The 20,854-nt window shown below is 40.5% G+C and overlaps 1 protein-coding gene across 8 annotated transcripts in view; it reads left to right on the top strand.

Moving 5' to 3' along the window:
• Nucleotides 1–20,854, top strand: part of LOC129215548 (potassium voltage-gated channel subfamily KQT member 1-like) — a 537,892-nt gene that overhangs the window by 304,974 nt on the left and 212,064 nt on the right. For all 8 annotated transcript variants that reach the window (XR_008580024.1, XM_054848960.1, XM_054848954.1 and 5 more), the window contains one exon: nucleotides 503–564. Coding sequence is in view for 7 of the 8 variants with exons in the window: in XM_054848960.1 (XP_054704935.1) it covers nucleotides 503–564 (62 nt within the window). In the remaining variant the exon portion in view is untranslated. The remainder of the gene's footprint in view (nucleotides 1–502; nucleotides 565–20,854) is intronic.

Genomic DNA, 20,854 nt, shown 5'->3' with positions numbered 1-20,854 from the left:
AGATCTTTGCCACTCCAGCCCTTGAACCCCTGGATAGTGCTGCCTCCTACATCTACAACCTGAGTTGAAAACTATTCTGATTTCTTTATGTATAGAAAGTGTGCATTGCTTGTGTCAATGATATTCAAAATGGGGGGCATGCCTAGGGAGCATGCTTATTGCATTTAATTACATGCCATTAATTGAGATGATTAAACAAGGGATCAAGTTACCTCAGACACTATCTATAGTCCTTAATATCCACAGACTAACTCCCCCAAGGTCCAGGTTGCCCTTTAGACTAACTTAATTTTGTCAGTTAGACAAACTAACTCCCTTCTCTCCAACTACCCTCTTTCGCTTCTGTAGACTCTGAAGGAATTCTTCTTGTTATGTTCATGTTATTTATACTACCCTAACGTTTTACCAGATTATTTTTTACTTTAAATACCATAGATGTAATTCTTAGTTTGAGTTTATTATCCATGTAATGAATGTCCCATTTTTATTCTTTTTTATTTAGAAAAAGGGGTAGACAAAGGATACTATACTGTAGGAGCCAGACTGATCCGGCTAGAGGATAAGGTAAGTGCATGAAAGCTTTTTTTTTTTTTTCTGAGTAATGATATCTGATCTACAGACGTGCAAGATAGTATCTTGGCATGATTTACTTTAGAATTACAGGGCACCATAATAAAGAATAATATCCTAATTTTTGTAAGAGACTTGATGAAGTATCATGTGTATGTTGTTCAGCATTAGCCATTTACCTGCCGTACAGATTTGGTTCTTGATTTTAAAAGGGACTACTTTCATCTTGAAGCCAAATCACATATCTTGTAAATAAGTACTGTGAACTGACAAGGTGTTCGTCATACCAGAGTTAGTGAGTTAAACAGAAAAACTAGTATCAGGAACCTTTTCTAAATAGCAACAGTTCATATCTCAGCTAATAATCTTGAGGTTCTTTAATGTTTACTGCATTTTTTCCCCTGTGCAGTTATCTTTGCATCAACTCTGCCCCTTCCCCACTGTCTTCTCTCCAAGAATATGTTCATCTTTGTTATTAATTAGAATTACTTAGAAGTATGCCTAAAGGCCAAAGCTCAGTGAGGGTCTATTGTTATAGACCTGTTCCAAACATCCTCAAGAGTTTTTCCCACTCAAGTAATAACAAAAGTACAAGTTTACTTAAAACTAGGAATCCATTTCTCTAATAGTTTTTTTGGTCAGCTCTCTTACCTACCCCTAAAACCTGGTGTCCCTAAACCAGCATGCTTTCTGTGGACAGTAGCAGTGCAGTAACTTTGGTCTGTGGTAGGATGTAACAGCTGAGACAGAAGTCCATTTGAATTTAACATATCCATTGCCTATTTGTATCCTTGTCTTACTCAAATTTGTCATGCAAATTTTCTTTTCACTTTTTTCTGGGGAAGTGAGGTGAGAAGGAAAGAGGAAGGAAACTTTTCATTATTCTTGAGAAGAATTTTGCATCTTGCCAAAAAGCAGAAATTTAAATTAAACAAATACAATTCCTCCCTCTCTTGCCTAATATCCGGTGATCAATGCTAGGACAACATTGGAAATATGTGATGCCGTAATGTCAAAGGACATATTTTCTTTGACTTTTAGGTTTCTTGGATGGTGTCAGAGAATCGGATTCACATATAAAGACAAATTATCTGAGTTAACTTTTAAAGTGGATTGGTCCTTTGTGTGGATACTCTCATTCAAAGTGAAAACGACTTCTGTTCAGATTAGCTTAATTCACTTCAAGAGAGATATATTGCTCTCTAGCCTCTGCATATTCTGTAAATTCATACCACAAGTTCATTCAGATTTCTTGAATATGTCTATATAGAGAAATCCACAATACAGATTTGAAAATTTAGCAACAAATATGTCTGTGATAACAGTTAGATTACTTATGTGAGAAATACTGCTAGTATTGTAAATACTTCTGGAAGCAGTTGTTCATGGTCTCTTGACTGCTCCATATTTATGAAGAAGAGAGGTCAGAAAGTTATTAATGTGTCTGGCATTGGTCCAGCTCTAGCACAGTATGCTATGGATTTGATAACTTTTTGTTTCAAAGCCTCAGCTAGCTTTTATTGCTTGTAAGTACCACAGAGGTGTCTTGGTGTAAGAAGAGGAAGGTTACAGGAGATGCCAGTGAACGTGGCAAATGCAGGGAATGATCTCTGTTGCAGGTATCTGCTTATGCTCTGCCTTTACAGCTTAAACATGTTAGAAAACCAAACTGTAGCTGATTCGAAAGGGTTATAATTTTCATCAGTACTGCCTCAGTGTAAATACTTAGAGATGATGAAGCAACACGGTTTCACCTTCTCATGTTGAATGTCTATTGTAAGCATGTGGTAACCAGTCTGTAGCAGGGATTCACAACAATGTTCTTGGAACAACAGTCATGCAAGTTAAAAAACCCCAATGGTATAGCCATCTTAACATCATGTAAGCATGATCTAAATATAGTTGTCGCAAGCTCAAACCATTAGTGTGGGCAAGACCAGGCTGCTCTTTTGTTTGAAGAATTAAACTGTAGTGCTTTAACTGACCGCATATTGTATGGGAACTGGTGATTTCTATCTCTCTACTCATTGTTCTGGAGAAAACAAATAGAAGGGAATAAAAATATGTCAAGGTATTGTCATAGGATGGCTCTATAAAAGATGTTCAATCATTGCAGCTTCCTTTATGTTTTCAAACCACACCACAAATGTAAAATAAAACACCAGAGTCTGATGGAACCCAAGGCATTTGTTCTTTCAGTACAAGTTAGCCTTCTTTTAGGTGTACAGGGCTTCGTTCTCATATTCCTGCCAAGAAAGTAGACACAGTGCACAAAAAGGGCAAACATTTGTTGTGTTGGTTTGCTTGGTGTTTTGGTGGTGTGGTGGTTTTTTATTATTATTATTTGCATCTTTTTGGCACATTAGGGTAAAATATATATGTTTACATAGTGAAAACAAAGTTAGGTTTCCCAGATATCTCTATTTTAATAAGACAATAGAAACGATCACATCCTGCTGTCAAACTGCTTCCCCTAAACTATTTTCCCATGTCTCATGGGCTCTCCTGCTTTAATAGTTCACTGTGTAGTAGCTGCTGTGTGCCCGAATGTGAAACAATATTAGAGCCAGGAAGGACAAGCTGGGTTTCAACCTCTGAGCAGAATAAATGAAGCAAGGGCATGTCTGACATGAGGCTCCAGCTGGTGGTGAAAAATGATCTCCCCCTTGGAACTAGAAAACATTTGGGATCAGCCTCTTCTCCCTGGAGAAATTTTTTTAATATTCAGTCACCCAGCGTAGTTATGGCAGCCTCCCAACCGAGTGACACATCTGATAAAATGACACATATTTGGACAAAGGCCAGTTGGTGTAGATTGATAAAAATGCAGTGCAGATTTGAACGTTTCATCTGCTTAAAAATGTGTATCAATAAGCTATTAGTACACCTCTAGACCAGACCGATCTTTCCCACAAGCATTTTCCAGTTCATTTGCTTTCGTTGTTTCTCCAAAAGGGAATCGGAATGTAATTCACCCATTCAGAGCTGTGTGTTGTTCTACGCAAAACCATAATTACTCTTTCTATAAATTTTGAGAGAGCAGGAGGGAGAGAGATATGCATATATTTCTGATGGTTATGATGAATTTTTTTCCCTTTAGAGGTTTGCTACTATTTGAGTTAAAATGTGGGATTTGCTGTGTGGAAGGCATAGGCGCAGATCTCTGAAGTGGTTGCTTAGTTATAAATAAAAGCTTTGAGGCAAAAATGTTTCAAAGATTCAAAGATAACAGCCTTCCATTCGTGTGGCACGAGCAGTGTTGTCTGCAGCCTCTCTTTTGTGACCATCGGGTTCCATATGTAAGTTTAAGGTAACAAGGAAGAGGTAAGAATAATTTTATGTAGGATGAAGCACCATGCGAGTCCAGCATAAAGCAAAGTCGAAATACACTTTGTGTCACTTTGCTTCTAAGCATTGCAAAGCTGACTGGAAAGGGATAAAATGCACGGTGGCAGTTTCCACACAATATCTAAAGCTCTTTTTGGCAACATTAGTGCTGTGTAAAGGCTTTATCCCTTTCAGTAATATGGCGTGTTGCATAGTGTAAGTTTACCCATAACACCTTTCAACCTGTTTTCTGAGTAGGCTATAAAAAACTTGTTTTGTTGTGGTCAGCGTAATAACCCATTGTGGTTCTTTTCATAAAGAGACGTTTAGAGAAAGAATGGGGCTTCTTTCCGAACACGTGATGTGTGCCATTTGGCCGACCCTTTCTTTAGTTTGATGGCAGGGTTTAATTTTAAATTGCGGTATGTAGCCATTGACAGATTCTTTTGAAATGTATTAAGAGGGAGATTGGTTCCAAGAAGATGTTCTAGAGCTGGCGTTAGTTTCTTTTCAAAATTGTAAACTAATGCTTCTTTATGATGAAATGAGTATTCTTTTTTTTTTCTTTTCTTTTCAAAATTAGAAACAAAAATCGTGGTGTGCTATGTCAAACTGCACGGCAACCTATAAATAAAAACAGGAGAGAAAAGAATCTACAAATGAAAGTTTAGAAGGGACAGCTGTGTTGTCTTTGAAAAAGAAATCTATTAGGTATTTTTATAATTATATGGCAGTCTTCTTTATGTGGTATTTACAGTTATGATTTACGTCCATATTACCATAACTATTTCCATACTTATAGACAACATGTGATAATGCTGGGAGCCAAAAGCAACCATTTGGTAGCATTTAAAAAATGCAGAAACACTAAGAGAAAACAGGGCAGTAAAGCAGAACCCTTCTGAGCTTCATCCATCTGAGTAATGTGAGCCAGAACAAAAGTGTCATCCAACAAAAACAAATATAGAGGTTGGATTGTGGTGGTAAACTCTCTCTTTACCAATTTAAACACTCGTTTTAAAGCTGGGAGCTAAAAAGATGGGCTCGGAGAAGAGTCGTCTTATTCCTCCTGGGAAACAACAGAGAGATGGATGTTAGTGAATCTGACTCCTGCTGTGATTACATCAGGAGTCATTAAATAGTAAATTATTTATCATGACAGTGCCTGCAAGCACCACCATAGTGAAGGCCCTGTCAGAATTTCCATTATAAACCCCTAATTTGTGGGTGGGGTGATGGGCAAAACTGAACTGCATTAAAAAAAAAAATAATAATAAAGGGGAAAAAGCTGAAAATTGGTGCACAATGAGTCAGTTGCAAAATGAGTGTGCTACATTTTTGAGGTTTCAAGAATATGCCTGAAATAAACCCAACAAATGCATTTGCTAACAAAAACATATTTTGGCACTAAGGTGTTTGTGGGTTGTTTGCCCCCAGTTCCTTAAAGATTGAGTCATTCCATAATATAAAGCTTTTCAGAAGGCTATTTGCAAAAGGGCATTATGTGGATTTTCTTTGCTACTAGGACAGGCTGATAGCTCTTAGAAGTTACTATCTGAGACACACTGCTTTTCCTTCTTGTAAATAGAAAATACATTTCATCCTGGCCCTCTATGCTTTGCTAATACACATGAACACTGCTGATTTTTTGAGTATATCTTCTCAAGACAAATGTGCGTGACACAATAATTACCATAGCTAATGTGGCTTGCAGTTACTAGTGTATCTTGTGAAGGTGTATTGCTTGTTGTATGTGTTCTTTGATCATGCCACTTTCAGGTCAAGGAGACAGACAGGAGGTTCATGGGGAGAGATGCTGTGAATGTGTATTTGGAATGGGATCCCCGTAAACACAAAGCCTGGTCTCATTTACTCCGTAGCAGTCCAGCACAAATCCATTGATTCTGCACCATACCCATGAAGTCATTAGATTTTTATTTTTAAGCTATTGCCTAATTAGAGGGGGGGGGGGGGGGAAGCTTGATGCTTCAAGCCAAATTGTGCTTTCCTTTATGCCAGTGGAGTTACTCAGGATTTATGCAGATGTAAAATGCAGCAAGTTTCTTACGTGATTTTAAACAAGGTTCCAATTCATGTGTGGTGCATTGACCCTGGCTGGAGGCCAGGTGCCCACCAAAGCCACTCTGTCACTGCCCTCCTCAGCTGGACGGGGAGAAAATATAATGAAAGGCTCATGGGTCGAGATAAGGACAGGGACAGATCACTCGCCAATTACCGTCACAGGCAAAACAGACTCGACTTGGGGAAAAATTAATTTAATTATTACCACTCAAATCAGAGTAGGATTATGAGAAAAAAACCCTAAATCTTAAAACACCTTCCCACACTCCTCACTTCTTTCTGGGCTCAACTTCACTCCTGATTTCTCTCCCTCCTCCCCCCAGCAGCACAGGGGGACAGGGAACGGGAGTTGTGGTCAGTTCATCACACATTGTCCCTGCCGCTCCTTCCTCCTCAGGGGTAGGACTCCTCACACTCTTCCCCTGCTCCAGTGTGGGGTCCCTCTCATGGGAGACAGTCCTCCACCAACTTCTCCAACATGAGTCCTTCCCACGGGCTACAGTCCTTCACGAACTTCTCCAACGTCAGTCTCTCCCACAGGGTGCAGACCTTCAGGAGCAGACTGCTCTGGCGTGGGTCCCCCACAGGGTCACAAGTCCTGCCAGCAAACCTGCTCTGGCATGGGCTCCTCTCTCTCTCCATGGGTCCACAGGTCCTGCCGGGAGCTTGCTCCAGCGTGGGCTTCCCACGGGCCACAGCCTCCTTCAGGTGCCTCCACCTGCTCCGGCGTGGGGTCCTCCACGGGCTGCAGGTGGAATCTCTACACCCCCTCATCCTCCCTCCATGGGCTGCAGGGGGACAGCCTGCTTCACCATGGTCTTCACCATGGGCTGCAGGGGGATCTCTGCTCCGGCGCCTGGAGCACCTCCTCCCCCTCCTGCGCTGACCTGGGTGTCTGCAGAGTTGTTCCTATCACATCTCCTCACTTCTCTCTCTGGCTGCAATTGCTCTTGGTGTTGTCATCCCCTGTCCCGTGTCCTCCCTGCCCTCCCCCCCCCCTGCCCCCCGCCAACTGTCTTAACTCGGTTATCCCAGAGGCACTACCACTGTGGCTGATGGGCTCAGCCCTGGCCAGCGGCGGGTCTGTCTTGGAGCCGGCTGGCATTGGCTCTGTCAGACACAGGGGGAGCTTCCAGCAGCTTCTCACAGAAGCCACCCCTGCAGCCCCCCCCCAATACCAAAACCTTGTCGCGCAAATCCAATACATCATGTCATCACGTCCTGCTCAATAGGAGTGAATTGACAGAGATGAGGTGAAAGCAGAAATGGAGACTCAAAAAGTTCAGGATTAATCTGCGTTAAATCATATTTTCCATCTATTATGTCTAAGTGAATCTTTGTGGTATGCTGGGGATTTAAGGTACCGTAGAACTGAAGTTGTGCATGCCTTCTGGTACTGAAACATCAAGACAGATTTTTAATCTGAAAACCAAGTAATGCCAATTTAACAGCTTAGGTCTCAGCCGCACAGCTTTTCTACTTTGCTAGCTGACTTCTCAATGCAGAGAGAAACTGTTGCAGCAGGGACTTCTTTTGACTATCTGGGATGGTTTTATGCTTCTCACACAAATCTTCTTTAATAGAGTTGAGAGAGAAAGTCTGGTTTTGAGCTGCCTGGTTGTGGTAGGTGTCTGAAGGATCAAGCAAAAATAAGAGCTAATGCTGATACACCTTCCAAGCAAAAGGAAAGAAGAGAGAGATCATATACTCTGAAGTGTATCTGAAAAAATCCTGCCTGAATTTTCCCCTTGTGATTCTTGTTAGGAGCCTTATCATATGTGGTATTTGGTAGCACCCTCCTATTACTAAGGTTGTACACCACTTTCCATTTTAAATCTCTGTTTTCGGTTGCTTACATCTTTGTCAAGCTTTAACCATCTGGGCTGAAATTTTCCAAGGCAGTTGTCTGCCTGAGGCTGAGATTCTTTGGAAAATTTATATGTCAGCGTGGGTCATCCTTTCTATATCACAGTAACCTGACCCACTGTGAAGATTCTTCCAAAAGTAAACATAAAAATGTTGATGGAAAACACTTGAGCTTCTTCTAAATTTGAACAAGAAAATTGGACAGAAATGGAATATTATCTGCCAGTCTTGAGACCCACAGGTCTGATCCAAAACATAGTGAACTCAGCAGGAGGCTTTCACATTGATCCGGCCCTGATTTTTAACGGGTGAGGGAGCAAAGAGTTTCACATAGTGAACGTTTGCCAGGACGCAATTCCCCACCATAAATCAAATGTTAAATAATTCCAAAGGCCAATAAATGAGCGTGCAGATGGCAGTGTCTGCTCCCCAGTGGCCGCACTGACTGTTGATTAGGATCCAGCTCGAATAGTTTGATCTCGTTTATAGCCATCACAAGGATTGCTGTGATTAGGCAATTGGTGCAATCTAGTCGCTTTTCTGCTCTCTTGGCCAAAACTCTTCTGGTGGAACCAAAACCACCCAGCACATGCTGCCCATGACACCTTGGAGCATGCTGGGGTGGGGGGAGGCAGCGGCATACTGCCATATGCTGCGTAGCGGCCTGAAATCAGTCTGCAGCTACCTTACGTTTAACAAGAAACAAGGAGAGTCGTTTGCAGAAGATGTACTGCTCTACACTAACGCTCCTTGAGGAGAGCACACTGATTAACTGTGAATACCAAGGAAGATAGAAACAGTAAAGTGATTTAGGTCTTCTGGTAAATAACAGAGCCTTTGCGGAAGGGAATCTTTCACAGGCTGTTACGATGTTGGAAATCTAATCCGTATTGATGCACCTGGGCTGTTTAACCTGCAGGGAAAAGGTCCTGGAAATAGCAGCGTTGACCACAAAGGCTGTGGTTGAGGGACCAGAGACTGTGGAAGAGACCCTGTCCGTCTCTTCCTGTTCTCCACCAAAACCTTCTAAGCATTACAACTGGTTTTGACTGAAATTGAGAAAGGGGTCATGAGCTTAGAGATGTTGATTTCCTGTAAGTTTTAGAGAAAATAAGTGCCTGGGTAGAGGACAGACACTCTGTTAATCCCTCTGCTCCCAGAAGAAAAGACTGTAGTGTGAGCATGGCTCTTCTCAGGTGCCAGCGAGTCCAGCCACAAATGTATAGGAAACAAAGCTCTGTTAGTTCTGTGGCTGATGAAGCAATGAAGCAACTTATTTACTATTGCTGGGTGAAAAAATATATTTTTACCTTAAGAATATTTTGGAGATCTTGACAATTCTTTTTTTTAATAAAAAGTCAAATCCTCCCACAAAGAGTTTTGACCTGAACTTCCAAAGAATAACAGAAATCAGATCAGCTATAAATATTTTGCTTATACCTTTTCTAATTTTTAATAGGTTATTCTAAATTAATATAAAGTTCTAAATGACTAGTCATTCTGGTCCTCAGAACAAAGCAACTTCATTTAGAAATGTGAAACTGGAGTATGTCAACAATTCTTCTGAACTGTTCAGATGAAAAATTTAAAAATTATAAATTCATTAAACCTGACTTTTCTTATGAAGATAACTTTTTAAAAATTGTTTTTTTCTGATGGAAGTAAATTTCATTTGAACAGTTTCCAATAGTTATAGATATTAAATAATTTAATTTAGAAAGCTATTTACAAAAATAGATTTTGTAGCTGTTCTTAGTTGGTTATGGCTGTATGCTGCAAGTGCTGCCCTCCCTACAGACAAGTTGAGAATTTTCCTTTAGAATGTTTCTCCATCTGAAAATGACAATTTGTTTCCAATGGAGCATTTTTTGAAAAGATGTCACATTCTATGGAACTGTATTTTAAATCATATAATGAAAGAATTTCCAATTTTCCACTTCAGAGCGACTTTCTGAAAATCAGAATTGGGGTGAAATACTCTGATTTTTCTGACTATTTCAGCTGAACTAATTTATTTCTAATTCATTTGTTTAAAATTGTTTTTATTTCATTCTCTTTCTGAATGAAACACATTCCAGCGTCATGAAGAATTCACAGAGAACATAAATTTTTCTACAGAAAAAAGAGTAATTTTCCTCTAGTACTCCTTACTTCAGAATTACTGTGGTTATTTCACCTACCACATTTTTCAAATCAGTAATTTAAAGGGCAGTTTTAATATTATTTGAATGCTGTGTAATATTGACCTCTAATTCCTCTTGATCGGGGAAGTACACTGGAAAACCCCAGATTTCTATGATTCAAATGGTTACTGAACTAGCAGTTGGATTTATGTTTCATGCAAAAGCTGTGATGCTGAGTCAGAGCAAACATCTGTTAGTCTTGGAGCTACTCTGTTGCTGCTGATGGCCAATATCGGATGCTAAGTGATGGACTAGAAGAATAGATTGAGTTTAAATTCCTCTAACTAGTCTCTGTGTGTTTGCAATGGATTATATATAATAAGCAGTATTAAGAATACTGCTGTACAAGGCAAGTTACAGGCTGACACAGCTCTGTAAAAGAAAAAAAAAAAGAAAAGAAAGGAAAGGAAAGGAAAAGAAAAGAGGAAAAGAAGAAAAAAGAAAAAAGGAAAAGACCCACCAAGATACACTGCAGTACTGTGGTGACCTGCCCTGTCATGTTGGCTGTATCTAGGGAAGAAAATTTGCACTCAACAGTAAATTCATAGAAAGGACTTCATATAAATGCTTATGAGGTAAGGGAGAGAGAGATAAAATGCCAAGAAAGAGAGGAACTCTTTTCTCCCTGTATTTACCACCAGGTTGTTATTTGCAACACATAGCTTTAAATTTTACGTAGCATGAAAATAGTGAGCAGATCAGTAATACATACTCACTTCTACAAAGTAATTACTTTTCCTACTACTAAATAATGTTGATAACTTATATTGATATTTTTCTTGTTTAGAAGTTTGGTTATGATTTCAGTGCTGTGTTCTGTGGTGTTTTGGTAAAGCACGTGTTAGTCAATGTGTCTGTTACACACTGCAGTCCTTTGAGACCAGGAGACGGGGACTGGGTTCTGAGCCTGAGGAGGTGAGGTGGTGTAGAGTACCTCAGATCTCTTCTGATCATGCAGCTACAGTGCTTAGTTTGTTAGAAGCTTGATCCTTGAGTGTTTTTTTATGCAATGTCAGAATACAGTTAAATAATACTAAATCACTAAGCAGTTTTTATCTAGAGATTTATTCATGGTCTTGCAATTGAAAAACTGTGCTTTTTTCAATATCAGCAAGTGTTTTTTTTCAGGTTAAAATGGCTTTGTGTGGAACGGTTATGACTGTGAATAGACTGAGAGAAAGAAAGCACAGTCTGTTGGCTCACGCACTGAGCTCCAGCTTCAGAAACCCAGGGTGCTCTGCCAGAGAACCTCAGTGCAAATGCAAACAAGACATAATGTCCCCCTCCATAAACCAATACTTTGCTACTTCAGTTGCTATGAGGTACTCAGATACTACTGTACAGTGACATATAAATACCTTCTCTAGAAGTATATCACTCAGCATCTAGAGGTATTCCTCACAGTCTCAAATATTGCGTTCTTAAGAGTGTAATGTCCTTCCGTGGACTGAGCGATCCTAAACATCTCTCCTTTAATTTCCTTTAACTTAAAATGCCTGTCTCTGCCTGTGAAGTAAACTATCTGCTGTCGCATCAGACCATAGCCAGTGTTCTCAGTTCTATGGTTGTGGTGCCATAAAAAAATATCTTGGGATCACAGGATAATTCAGCTCGGGGGGGACCTCAGGAGATTGTTTAGTCACTGCAGTACCCCACCATCTCTACTGTGGGTCTAGCGCACTTCTTGGGCCTTGGTGTTTTCAAAACCTGACAACTAGAAGTACTGAAAGCTCTGTCATATGTTCTCTTCTGAAAAATGCTAACAAAAATAGGAGGCTAAAACTGACGTTAAAAGGACTGGTTTTTTTCAAGAGGTGAAGCATGTAACGATAGCATGTAAAGCAAGTTTAACAGCTACGGAAAGTGGCCGCAACAGTGTCATTTAAAATGTGGGCTAGTACAGGGCCACGCTGTCTGCTGCCAGGTCAGGTTAAATGTCCAATCAGATCTTCATCTGGATTCAGGATCTGGCTCATATAGCTTCCCTGCCTCTTCAGGAGTAGAAAGTGCACACCATCAACGCTGTGATAATATCACAGGTCTCCTACTCTGTGTGTTTCTTAAGGCTTCAGTATCTGGAGACATGCAATTATGTGAGAATTCTTAAAATTGCTCCTTTCTAGCCCTTGCTGTGGAGATACACATGAAAAGCAGGAATCCTGAAGCCTCAAAACTCAAAAGAGATATAGGATGAACATAAAATATATAGCATGAATTTAAAATGTCAGGCTTTTAAAGACAGTCTAGTTGTCCTGATTGTAAATAGCTTTAGCAGACACTGATATATATTGCTACACACTGTCCAGGGGAGGCAGAAAAGCCAGCTGAAAGGCCAAATAAATGCTCAAAAGTAGAGCACCCTGGCCTCTCTGCCATGGTAAGTACATTGCCAGCTGCACTGCAGTTAGGAAGCTTAACATGAGTTTGAGTATCTCCCAAGCAGCAGGCACTGCCATGAGGACATACCCTAGGAGGCAGCAGAAGCCCGTGTTCTTTCGCAGCAACTCAAAAACACATCAACCGTCTTTAAATTTCCTACTCTGCCTTCCCATGAGCTGCTTATTAATGTTAGTTTTGTTACTGACTTTCAAGTTGCTTAGCAGCTGCAGCCCTTTCATGCTTTGCACAACTTGTCGCTGTATGTATCTGGAGAGTTTCTAAAGCCACGAGCAGCAAGTCTTGTTGCCTGTGAAAGGCTAAACCTGTAACCTATAACAAGATGGAGTGGGTGCCGTGCAAAGAGCATTAACATCTTTGTGCAGTGTTCAGTTTGCCTCAGTATTGGCAACTAAATGGAAGAAATAGCTGTTTTCTCTGCTCTTGTCTCAAAAACCTGTAGTACCATAGAAGGAGGATGGTCCTTGATGAGCACCCAGAAACTGAAGCACAGCAGTCTTTTCCCAGCACCACCACACATAACCTGAAATTAGTCTGGGCAAGCCACTTCTTAGAAACCATTTTTTGAAGGACAGAAGGACTATATTCAAAGAGTATGCTCACTATAAAGCCAAATTTATAAGTATGATTACCATATAAATGGGATATCCATCTTCAGAAATGAATGGCTAGGCAGACAAGACTACACTCATATCCTGAGGGTATGCATTTCTGAGCCCCCCTTAGCTCTGACCTGTCCATTCATTCACCCCCATCGTTAAATCAGTAGAGCGGGCAACTGCCCCAGGGTAACAGCGTGTGTGGCATGGGGGAAGGCAGCTGTGAGGCCGGGGAGATGCCTGGAAAATGAGGTCTGGGCAGGAACATGAGGTTGGGGAGATGGTAGTTTGACAGAGAAGGATGGAGGTGAAACATGGAGTCACTCTTGCTGGATTTAGAAACTGCAAACAAATTAGATTGTCTTAGAGAATTTTGGAGCCTGACCTCCAAATCATGCTTCAAGCCAGACTTCATTTGAGCCTGGTCCTGCAGCCTTGCATGGCTCTGCTTTAGTCAACAATTTTTTGGTGTAGTTACTGTGTATGTTAACTGAGCATGCAGTTGTGCGGACGTGTATACATATATATACCTATGATTTATATTTTGTAGTTTTGCATCTACATGTTCTTTTTTTCTGGCTATCTTTTATATTTTATGCATTTCAGCCTGCATTTTTTAGAGTCTAAAAATCACTTTCAGTGCTCTAGGAATACTGCGTGTTGTTATTATTTTTGACTTGAGCTTTTGGTAGGTACTCTCAGCTCTCCTTCTGTAGCACATTCTGAACTCACTATCCAGAGGAAAAAATACAAAACAAAGCAGTGTTTCTGATGTTAAGAGCAACATTTATTTCCAACCTCAGCTACGGGGTAACTGTTCCTGTAGGGATCACTGCAAGTGGGTCAGATCCTAGAGTCCCAATGAAGTTTTACCCTGAGTTGGGATTGCAAAACTAGGCTTCTGATCCTGTGGTAAAATATATCTGCTTGGGGGGTAAGATACTGAAAGGTGACAGGAACTGCTATAAAGCTAAACACAACCTTAATACTTAGGGAGTAGAGTACTCTGTATGCTGCTGTGTGATTTCCTGCTTTGGCTTGGAAGGCAAAAATAAACTGCTTGGATTTGGAAGGTAATTTTCAATCCCCAAAATATCTTTTCTGCATTAACTTAATTTTGCTAGAAGGTTGGGCAGGCTGACCGTAGCTCAGGCTGACGGGAGTAATGGTTATGTCATTCAGCAGAAAACTCCCTTGCGTGAGCAGAATTTTGTTTCATTTTATTTTTTTTCCTCCTCTCTCCTTCTGCTTCATGGCTATACATACAGAGGGAGGTCACAAAATAGAAGTAAGGTGTAGCTAGCAAAGTTCAGATTTTGAAATAAAAAACCTCTATGAATACTTATTAGAATTTCTTGTTAATGAGGTCATTTATGTCAGGGCAGGAAATGTACAAAATAGCACAGGATAGAAAAATCTAGACACTGTAAAACACACCAACAAATTTGGCGCACGCATTACTCCCTTAATATGCCCCCAATGTAATCTATAGATCCCACAAGTGACCACATTCTGTTTATGTATGTAAAAACTACTACATATGTAACACTCATAAGAGTAGCAATTTTACTAGTGGGAAAAGATTATTGTGGTCTTTTTATATAACATATAGGTTTACTTAGAATGAGTCCTCGTAGAAGAATGCAGAACCATGAAAAACTGTTAAAATGTCATGATTATATTAATTTCATATTTAAAGGAATACTTCACTTTAAGTTATGGCTTCAAAATTACACTGCTCATTCATGATTTTTTTAATGTATAATTGGCTGCCTCCAAAAATGTCACAGTAGGAGGAAAAAAAAAATCATTTTCCTTGGCGTGTGTACTGTTGCTATTCCTGTGTTCATTTGGCTTGGCTCAAGTAATGAAATGCTGCAGTCTGAAATAACTTTTTATATGTTGACATGTGCATTTAACTAGAATAAGCAGGCAGAGTGGACCAAGTTGGATTCAGCAGTGAACAAAATATATCTTGTACTGCACCTTTTAATATATCAGCGTACATTTATGATTCTGTTTCATTTGTTATAACGGCGTACACGCACCTCCTAGCCCCACACAGCCCCAGCACAAAGACATGAAGGATGCTAGGCAGCAAGTTAAGATTAGGTGGGGGGAGGAGAGGAGGGTAAGAAAAAAGGAAGGAAACTGAGGAAAGCAATTTTATTTCTCAAAGATAAAGTTGAGAGGAGTTTACTATTGAGCTATTGAATTTTATTTTGGGGGGGGGGGAAGCCTTTTGTTTTCCATAGCAGATAGATCTTTGCTCTTTTGTTGACTGTCCCTTGGTCTGGGCTAGGAAGAGACCTCTCACGTCTCACACGTGTTGAGCTGGACTCTTGAAACCTCACCTCATGTTTCCCCCTAGCCTGGCCTGAGTCTTGTCCGTTTATGGGACTGTGTTGAGGCTTCTGCCGAGCTCCAGGTACCGGATTTGACCTGCCAGTCTGATCTCTAAATCACTGACCGCTGACACCTGTATTTGACATCAAGCAGCAGGAGAAAGGCCATAGTCCTGCACTGCAGGTACGGGTATGCTGCTGTGTGGGACCATACTGGGAAGCACTTTCCCCCCATGTCATATCTGCTCCCGTTTCGTCCCCAGCACATAGCTTGGCACACTGGTCTCACCTGCCAGGAGGCACCTGCAGCTAGCCAGAACTCACCAGTGGCAGTTCTGAAATATGGATGATGCTGGTGTTCAAAATCGTGTGGCTGGTGTCTTCCCACAGCCAGTGTCCGTGAGTGCTGGGTGTGGGCAGGTGACAGCAAAGCTGGCAAGCCTTCCATGCTGGGGCTGCAGGTACGCGGCCAGAATAATTTACCAGTTCATTGCACATCTCCTCCTCAGATGGGGTTTTCCTCCGAGCCCAGCTCAGAGGGTTGTCCCATAATCTGATTCGTGGTTACATGAGTGTCTAGACCTTACACAGAGAAAATCCTGAATGCTCACAGGGTTTTAGCACAAGTGCTTAAAGGGAAGGAGTCAAATAAGAAGAATCCCAATGAAATTTTGTGGGCAGTCCCATGATTCTGAATGCCTGTTTTGCTGCCTTAGCCACTGTGGTCACATACTTGCTTTGCTTTCTGTGTTTTCACTGGTCATTATTTCTGAGAAAAAAAAAAATTCTTCTATACCCACCTCCTTACACTCACATGGCACCAACAAATAACCACAGAAGAGCGGATAGCTGCGCAGTGTGAGATGTATGACAGGGAAGTGCATGTTAAAGATCAGCAGTGGGTAGTTCTGTGCTTGTTTTGCAAACTAGGCAAAAGACACCTTACTCGGTTATAAACAGGAAACCTGGGCCAAGTTTGTAGAGGTTCCTGCCCAGGGCCACTCCCTAGAGGAGCTAAGGCTTGATGTACTTTGTCGAGATGAAAATCATGACACACCCCATGATCTGCACATTGTTGGGACCTGCTCCTAACCACATCTCAGCAGGGCTTTCTAGTTTTTGTAAGTTAAAATTTTGTGCACAAAGAACTAGGGGTCAGGAAAAAAAAAATCTAAGTCAAAAATTAAGCATAAAAGAAACTTAAAAACGTGTTGCTTAAAGTCTACTGCACTGAAGTCTACTGCACCAGTCTAACAGCCTATGATAGAAGTACCCAAGGGGCTGGGGTCTGCAGGCTTTTTGTATCGTCGTATCAGTCTTATTCCTCTGTAGCATTATCACAATGGAGTTGGAATAAAGCAAACACAGTATAAGAGAGAAAGAACAGAATTCACCATCCACTTTACAGGTACCTTATTTCTCATCCAGCTTTCTTTAGATATAATCTTTTAGGTATATATTATTGAGGTCTGTGCACATACCAAATTTGGTATTTTAAAAAGAAAGTTTTTACATGTCATGCGAGTGCCATTCAAATTATTTTCTTTTGTTTCTTTTCTCCGTATTCAACCATCTTGCTCTCATAAAGAATTCTAAGTAGAATTTTACTGAATGTATCTTTGAAAGTTACAATTCATCTGAAAACTAAGAATCTCAACCTGCATGCCTTACGTGCATGAGATACCTACAGTGAAAGCTTGGAATGAAGACATAAGCATTCACAATAATTGCTAGGCTAGTACTGCAGAATAGCTTTTATACAAAGTAATGCAGATTTTATGGGGAGGTACTGTAATGCAGAATAGTGCAGTATAGGAAGTGAAGTAATAAATTATAAATAAATCAAATGAAGCATAAACGGAGTGACCTTAGGAGCATATTTGCAGTTTCAGTGAGTTGATGTTTGGAAATATATGTTCTACATGACATCTGTTGATCTTACAAATGATGGTTTCTGTGTTTAAATCCCAAGGAGGTATTTGTCTTTGTGCCGCAGTTACTACTTTTAACTTCTTCTTGAGTGGGAATAGATATGAAGATAGAAGCTGTTTTCTGATATTTTTTGTTTCTCTTCTTTCCCCCCCCCCTAAGTTTTTATCTGTCCTGTGGCAGAGGACAAATATCTCATCACCAACATGGGCCATCTTTTAATACAGGTTTACAGTTTACAGCAAAATAGATTTTGGCTTCTGTGTCATGTGGGAGAAGGGTTAAAGTGTAGTATTTATCAGCATTTAAATAATCTGAATTTTACATGTTTGTACACATGCATTTTACTTCTAAATCCTCCCCACCCTCCACCCCCAAACCATTAATGAAGTTTGTTGTTCTTAAAATAGCAGTTCTGTTTGGAATACCTAATTGCTGGGTTTCTCTTGTCGTTCCTGCCTCAGTACACTGGTCCAAAAAAAGAAATGTAAAGAGCAACCCATGCCTCCCTATGTTCAATAGGTACCTGTGTTCCCCCGCGGGTAGTCTCCCAGCCGTCACCATCCTGTGGCTGAGGAGCTCGGCTCCCTGTATCAGCCACGCTGCCTTTAGACCTCTCCGTTACAAGCACCAGAGACTCGGTTGGTGGGGACCGTGAAATGACTGCATTTCTTTTTGAGCTGAATGTTTTATTTATTTATTGCTTCTCTATTTGTTTGTTTCCAATGTCAAAGAAAAGACTGTACTTACGGCCTTTTCATCTTCTCCCAAGTGTTGCCTGCACACTTCGCTGGCCCTGCAAAGAAATATTTCCCCCCTCTAAGTGCACTTGCTGATTGGAACTAAATCCTCACAGGCAAACTGCAATGCTACTGGTACAATGTCATAATATTTCGTAGGTCATTTATAAATATTATTGCCAGGGCAAATAAATTTCTCTAGAGTACTTAGTCTACCTCTAATAAATAGTTTATTTAAGCTTGTAAGAATGGTGACATTTTACTTTGAATATCTTTGGCCTCTTAAAAAGTGTTAGTGCAGAGAGAAAAAAAAAGAAAAATAAACTGGAAAAAATACGCAGCAGATCTTTTGATTTCTTTTTTTTCCCCTACATTTTGGCTTGCTTAAATGGGCCCTCTTGTCAGACTGCATGTCTCTATATGAAGCTGATTACAGTGTTTGTTTAATGGGTATTATTTAACATCTCATTTAGCATATCATCCCCTCTTTTTTTCTCTTCCATACCTGCATACAGCTGAAATGGTGTGCGAGCAGATTGCTTCTAATATCAATGGTGGTAATTAAATCCCCCTTTGCCACTTTCCCTTTTTGGGATAAGAACTATGGATATGATAGTGGTGTTTTGTTTGTTCATTTTTTGATGTTTTGGGGTCGGTTTAGATTTGTCATTATTATTTGTCTTGCTTTTCAGTTCAAAAGGTTGGTGTTCAGTTGGATTTCTTTAACAGTGATATGGAGACAGAGACCAGGAGGAGGAAAGGATTTTCAGCATCTTTGTAACCATGTTAAACTTTTGTGACAAATGCTAAATAGAGGCACTGTACATATCTTTCCGAAAAAATGCAACCCACTAACAATGACTGGCAGGGGCACGTGGCTGCCAGCGCTGCATTTTGGACAATAGACAATGGTTTCTTAGTTAAGTTTTTGCGGTGTGGGTTGTTGTTGGGGGGATTTTGACAGCTCAGCAGAGGTGTTAACTCTCAGCTCTTTTCGTACAACAACTGAGTTCATTTCAAGAATAAATGCCAAAATATTCTTTCATGTGCTTCCCATAAGATGTGTCATTTTGCGAAGGCTCAGGAGGAGGTATAAGGCAAATGATTTTACTTGAGCATGTGTGGGAATATTATATTTGTATTGCAATCATCCAGTATGGAAAAAAAATATTTTTCTAATGAAAATCTCCAGTGATTTGGGAAAAAATTCCATTTCAAAATGACAGCCTCTGCAATTCTCATGATGGTTGATACCTTTTCTGGCAGATGACTCCATACCCGTCTCTGCCAGATGACAAGCCATGACCAGGCATTCTCCAGAAACTCTGGAAACAGGCAGGGAAAAACCTCAGCAAACTCCTAACAGATACAGGAATGGAAGCATTTTAAATGGAGTCAGCTGGAACTTGGTCAAAGACTTCTGGTGTAAAGAGCCTGGAAAATTTTGTACATACCTCAACCAAATCCCACATAAGACTAGAGGGAAGGGAAATAAGCCTCCCATGTGCTCTTTAGATGACAAATGACAGGGTTTCCAAGAGCAAAGCAGGAAATTCTCTGCACTTACTTACAAGTTTATGACAACACAGGTGTACTCTCCTGCAGAATTTGGCTTGCACATGATTTTCTCATTTAAAGAGAGTGGGAGGAGAGGATAGCTCTTCTGACTTGGATTTCTTCATTATGATGCTTGTGCTAAAAGATGGACTTCCCCTCCATTCATGGTTTTTACTCCAGAATACCATGAGCTTGTCTTTTTAGTTTCCTGTGTATGAGATCTTTCTTTTTTTTTTTTTTTTTTGTCTCTCGGAAAATATCAATTGATTCTCTGAACGGTGGTTTCATTCATTTCCTTCCCGGAGGCATTTGTTCTGAGGTTCCTGGTTCATTTAGGCTGCGGTGTCTGCCCATGGCTCCTCTAGAACATTAACCTTGATCCCCAATGAGCAACGAGGATGACATCAAAAGGCAAAGCAGGATGTTTTACTGGTCTGTCAGAGTAAGTACCTGAATTAAAAGACAATAAAAGAAGGCAACTAAATTAATTTTCAACCAGATTTATACAGACGGGTAAGAAAAAATACGGTCTTCAGGTCCAGTAGTCAGTAGGTCTGCATCAATATAATCTGTCTGGATCACTTTAGGAGAACTTGTATTCACATTGGTTGCAAACTTACTAGATAGATGGCTATACTTTTTGATCTTCCATCTCTAGGATGGCATGCAGGAGAGGGGGAAACATCTCCAAAGCATCAACATTGAAATAGCTTCAGTGGTAAAGCTTTAGGATGATTTTGCTGTGCAAAGACATGGGCTAGTCTGCATCTCTGGGCTCCAAGAACAGGGTAACTCAGTGTCCAACCCGAGAAGCCTCTGTGCTGATTCCTGGCCATCCCACTAACATTTTCCTCTGAAAATTTAAATCTTTGTTCCTCATTCTTAAATGATCCCACAGCTTCTGGAGGTGCCACAGTTCAGCCAACATTTCGACTGCAGCTGTATTCTTCATTCTCCAAGGAGGGGGGAGACAGGGAGCATAGACGACTATTGCTAACAGCAGAATTACCTTCCATGTTTTCTAGGGGTTTTATTGAAACATCACCTTAGTGCCTTTCCTGACCATGCTTATGTAGAATGGAGAGCCTTGCAGGAAGTCAAGATGCCTTCCAGCTGTTGATTTTTATCTTCTCTGTCATCTTCAGGGCATGCAGCAAGCAGCATAAGGCTTTATGTGCGTTTAATATCAAAGGAGTATCTCCTTTTTGGAGACTTTGGACTCTTTGCTTTATGGGCTGCATAAAGGCACATTTTGTGAG

This window comes from Grus americana, chromosome 1 (genome assembly GCF_028858705.1).
Source record: "Grus americana isolate bGruAme1 chromosome 1, bGruAme1.mat, whole genome shotgun sequence".
NCBI classification, from domain to species: domain Eukaryota; kingdom Metazoa; phylum Chordata; class Aves; order Gruiformes; family Gruidae; genus Grus; species Grus americana.
Note: the sequence above shows the minus strand (reverse complement) of the source record. Positions and strands in the feature narration are given on the sequence as shown.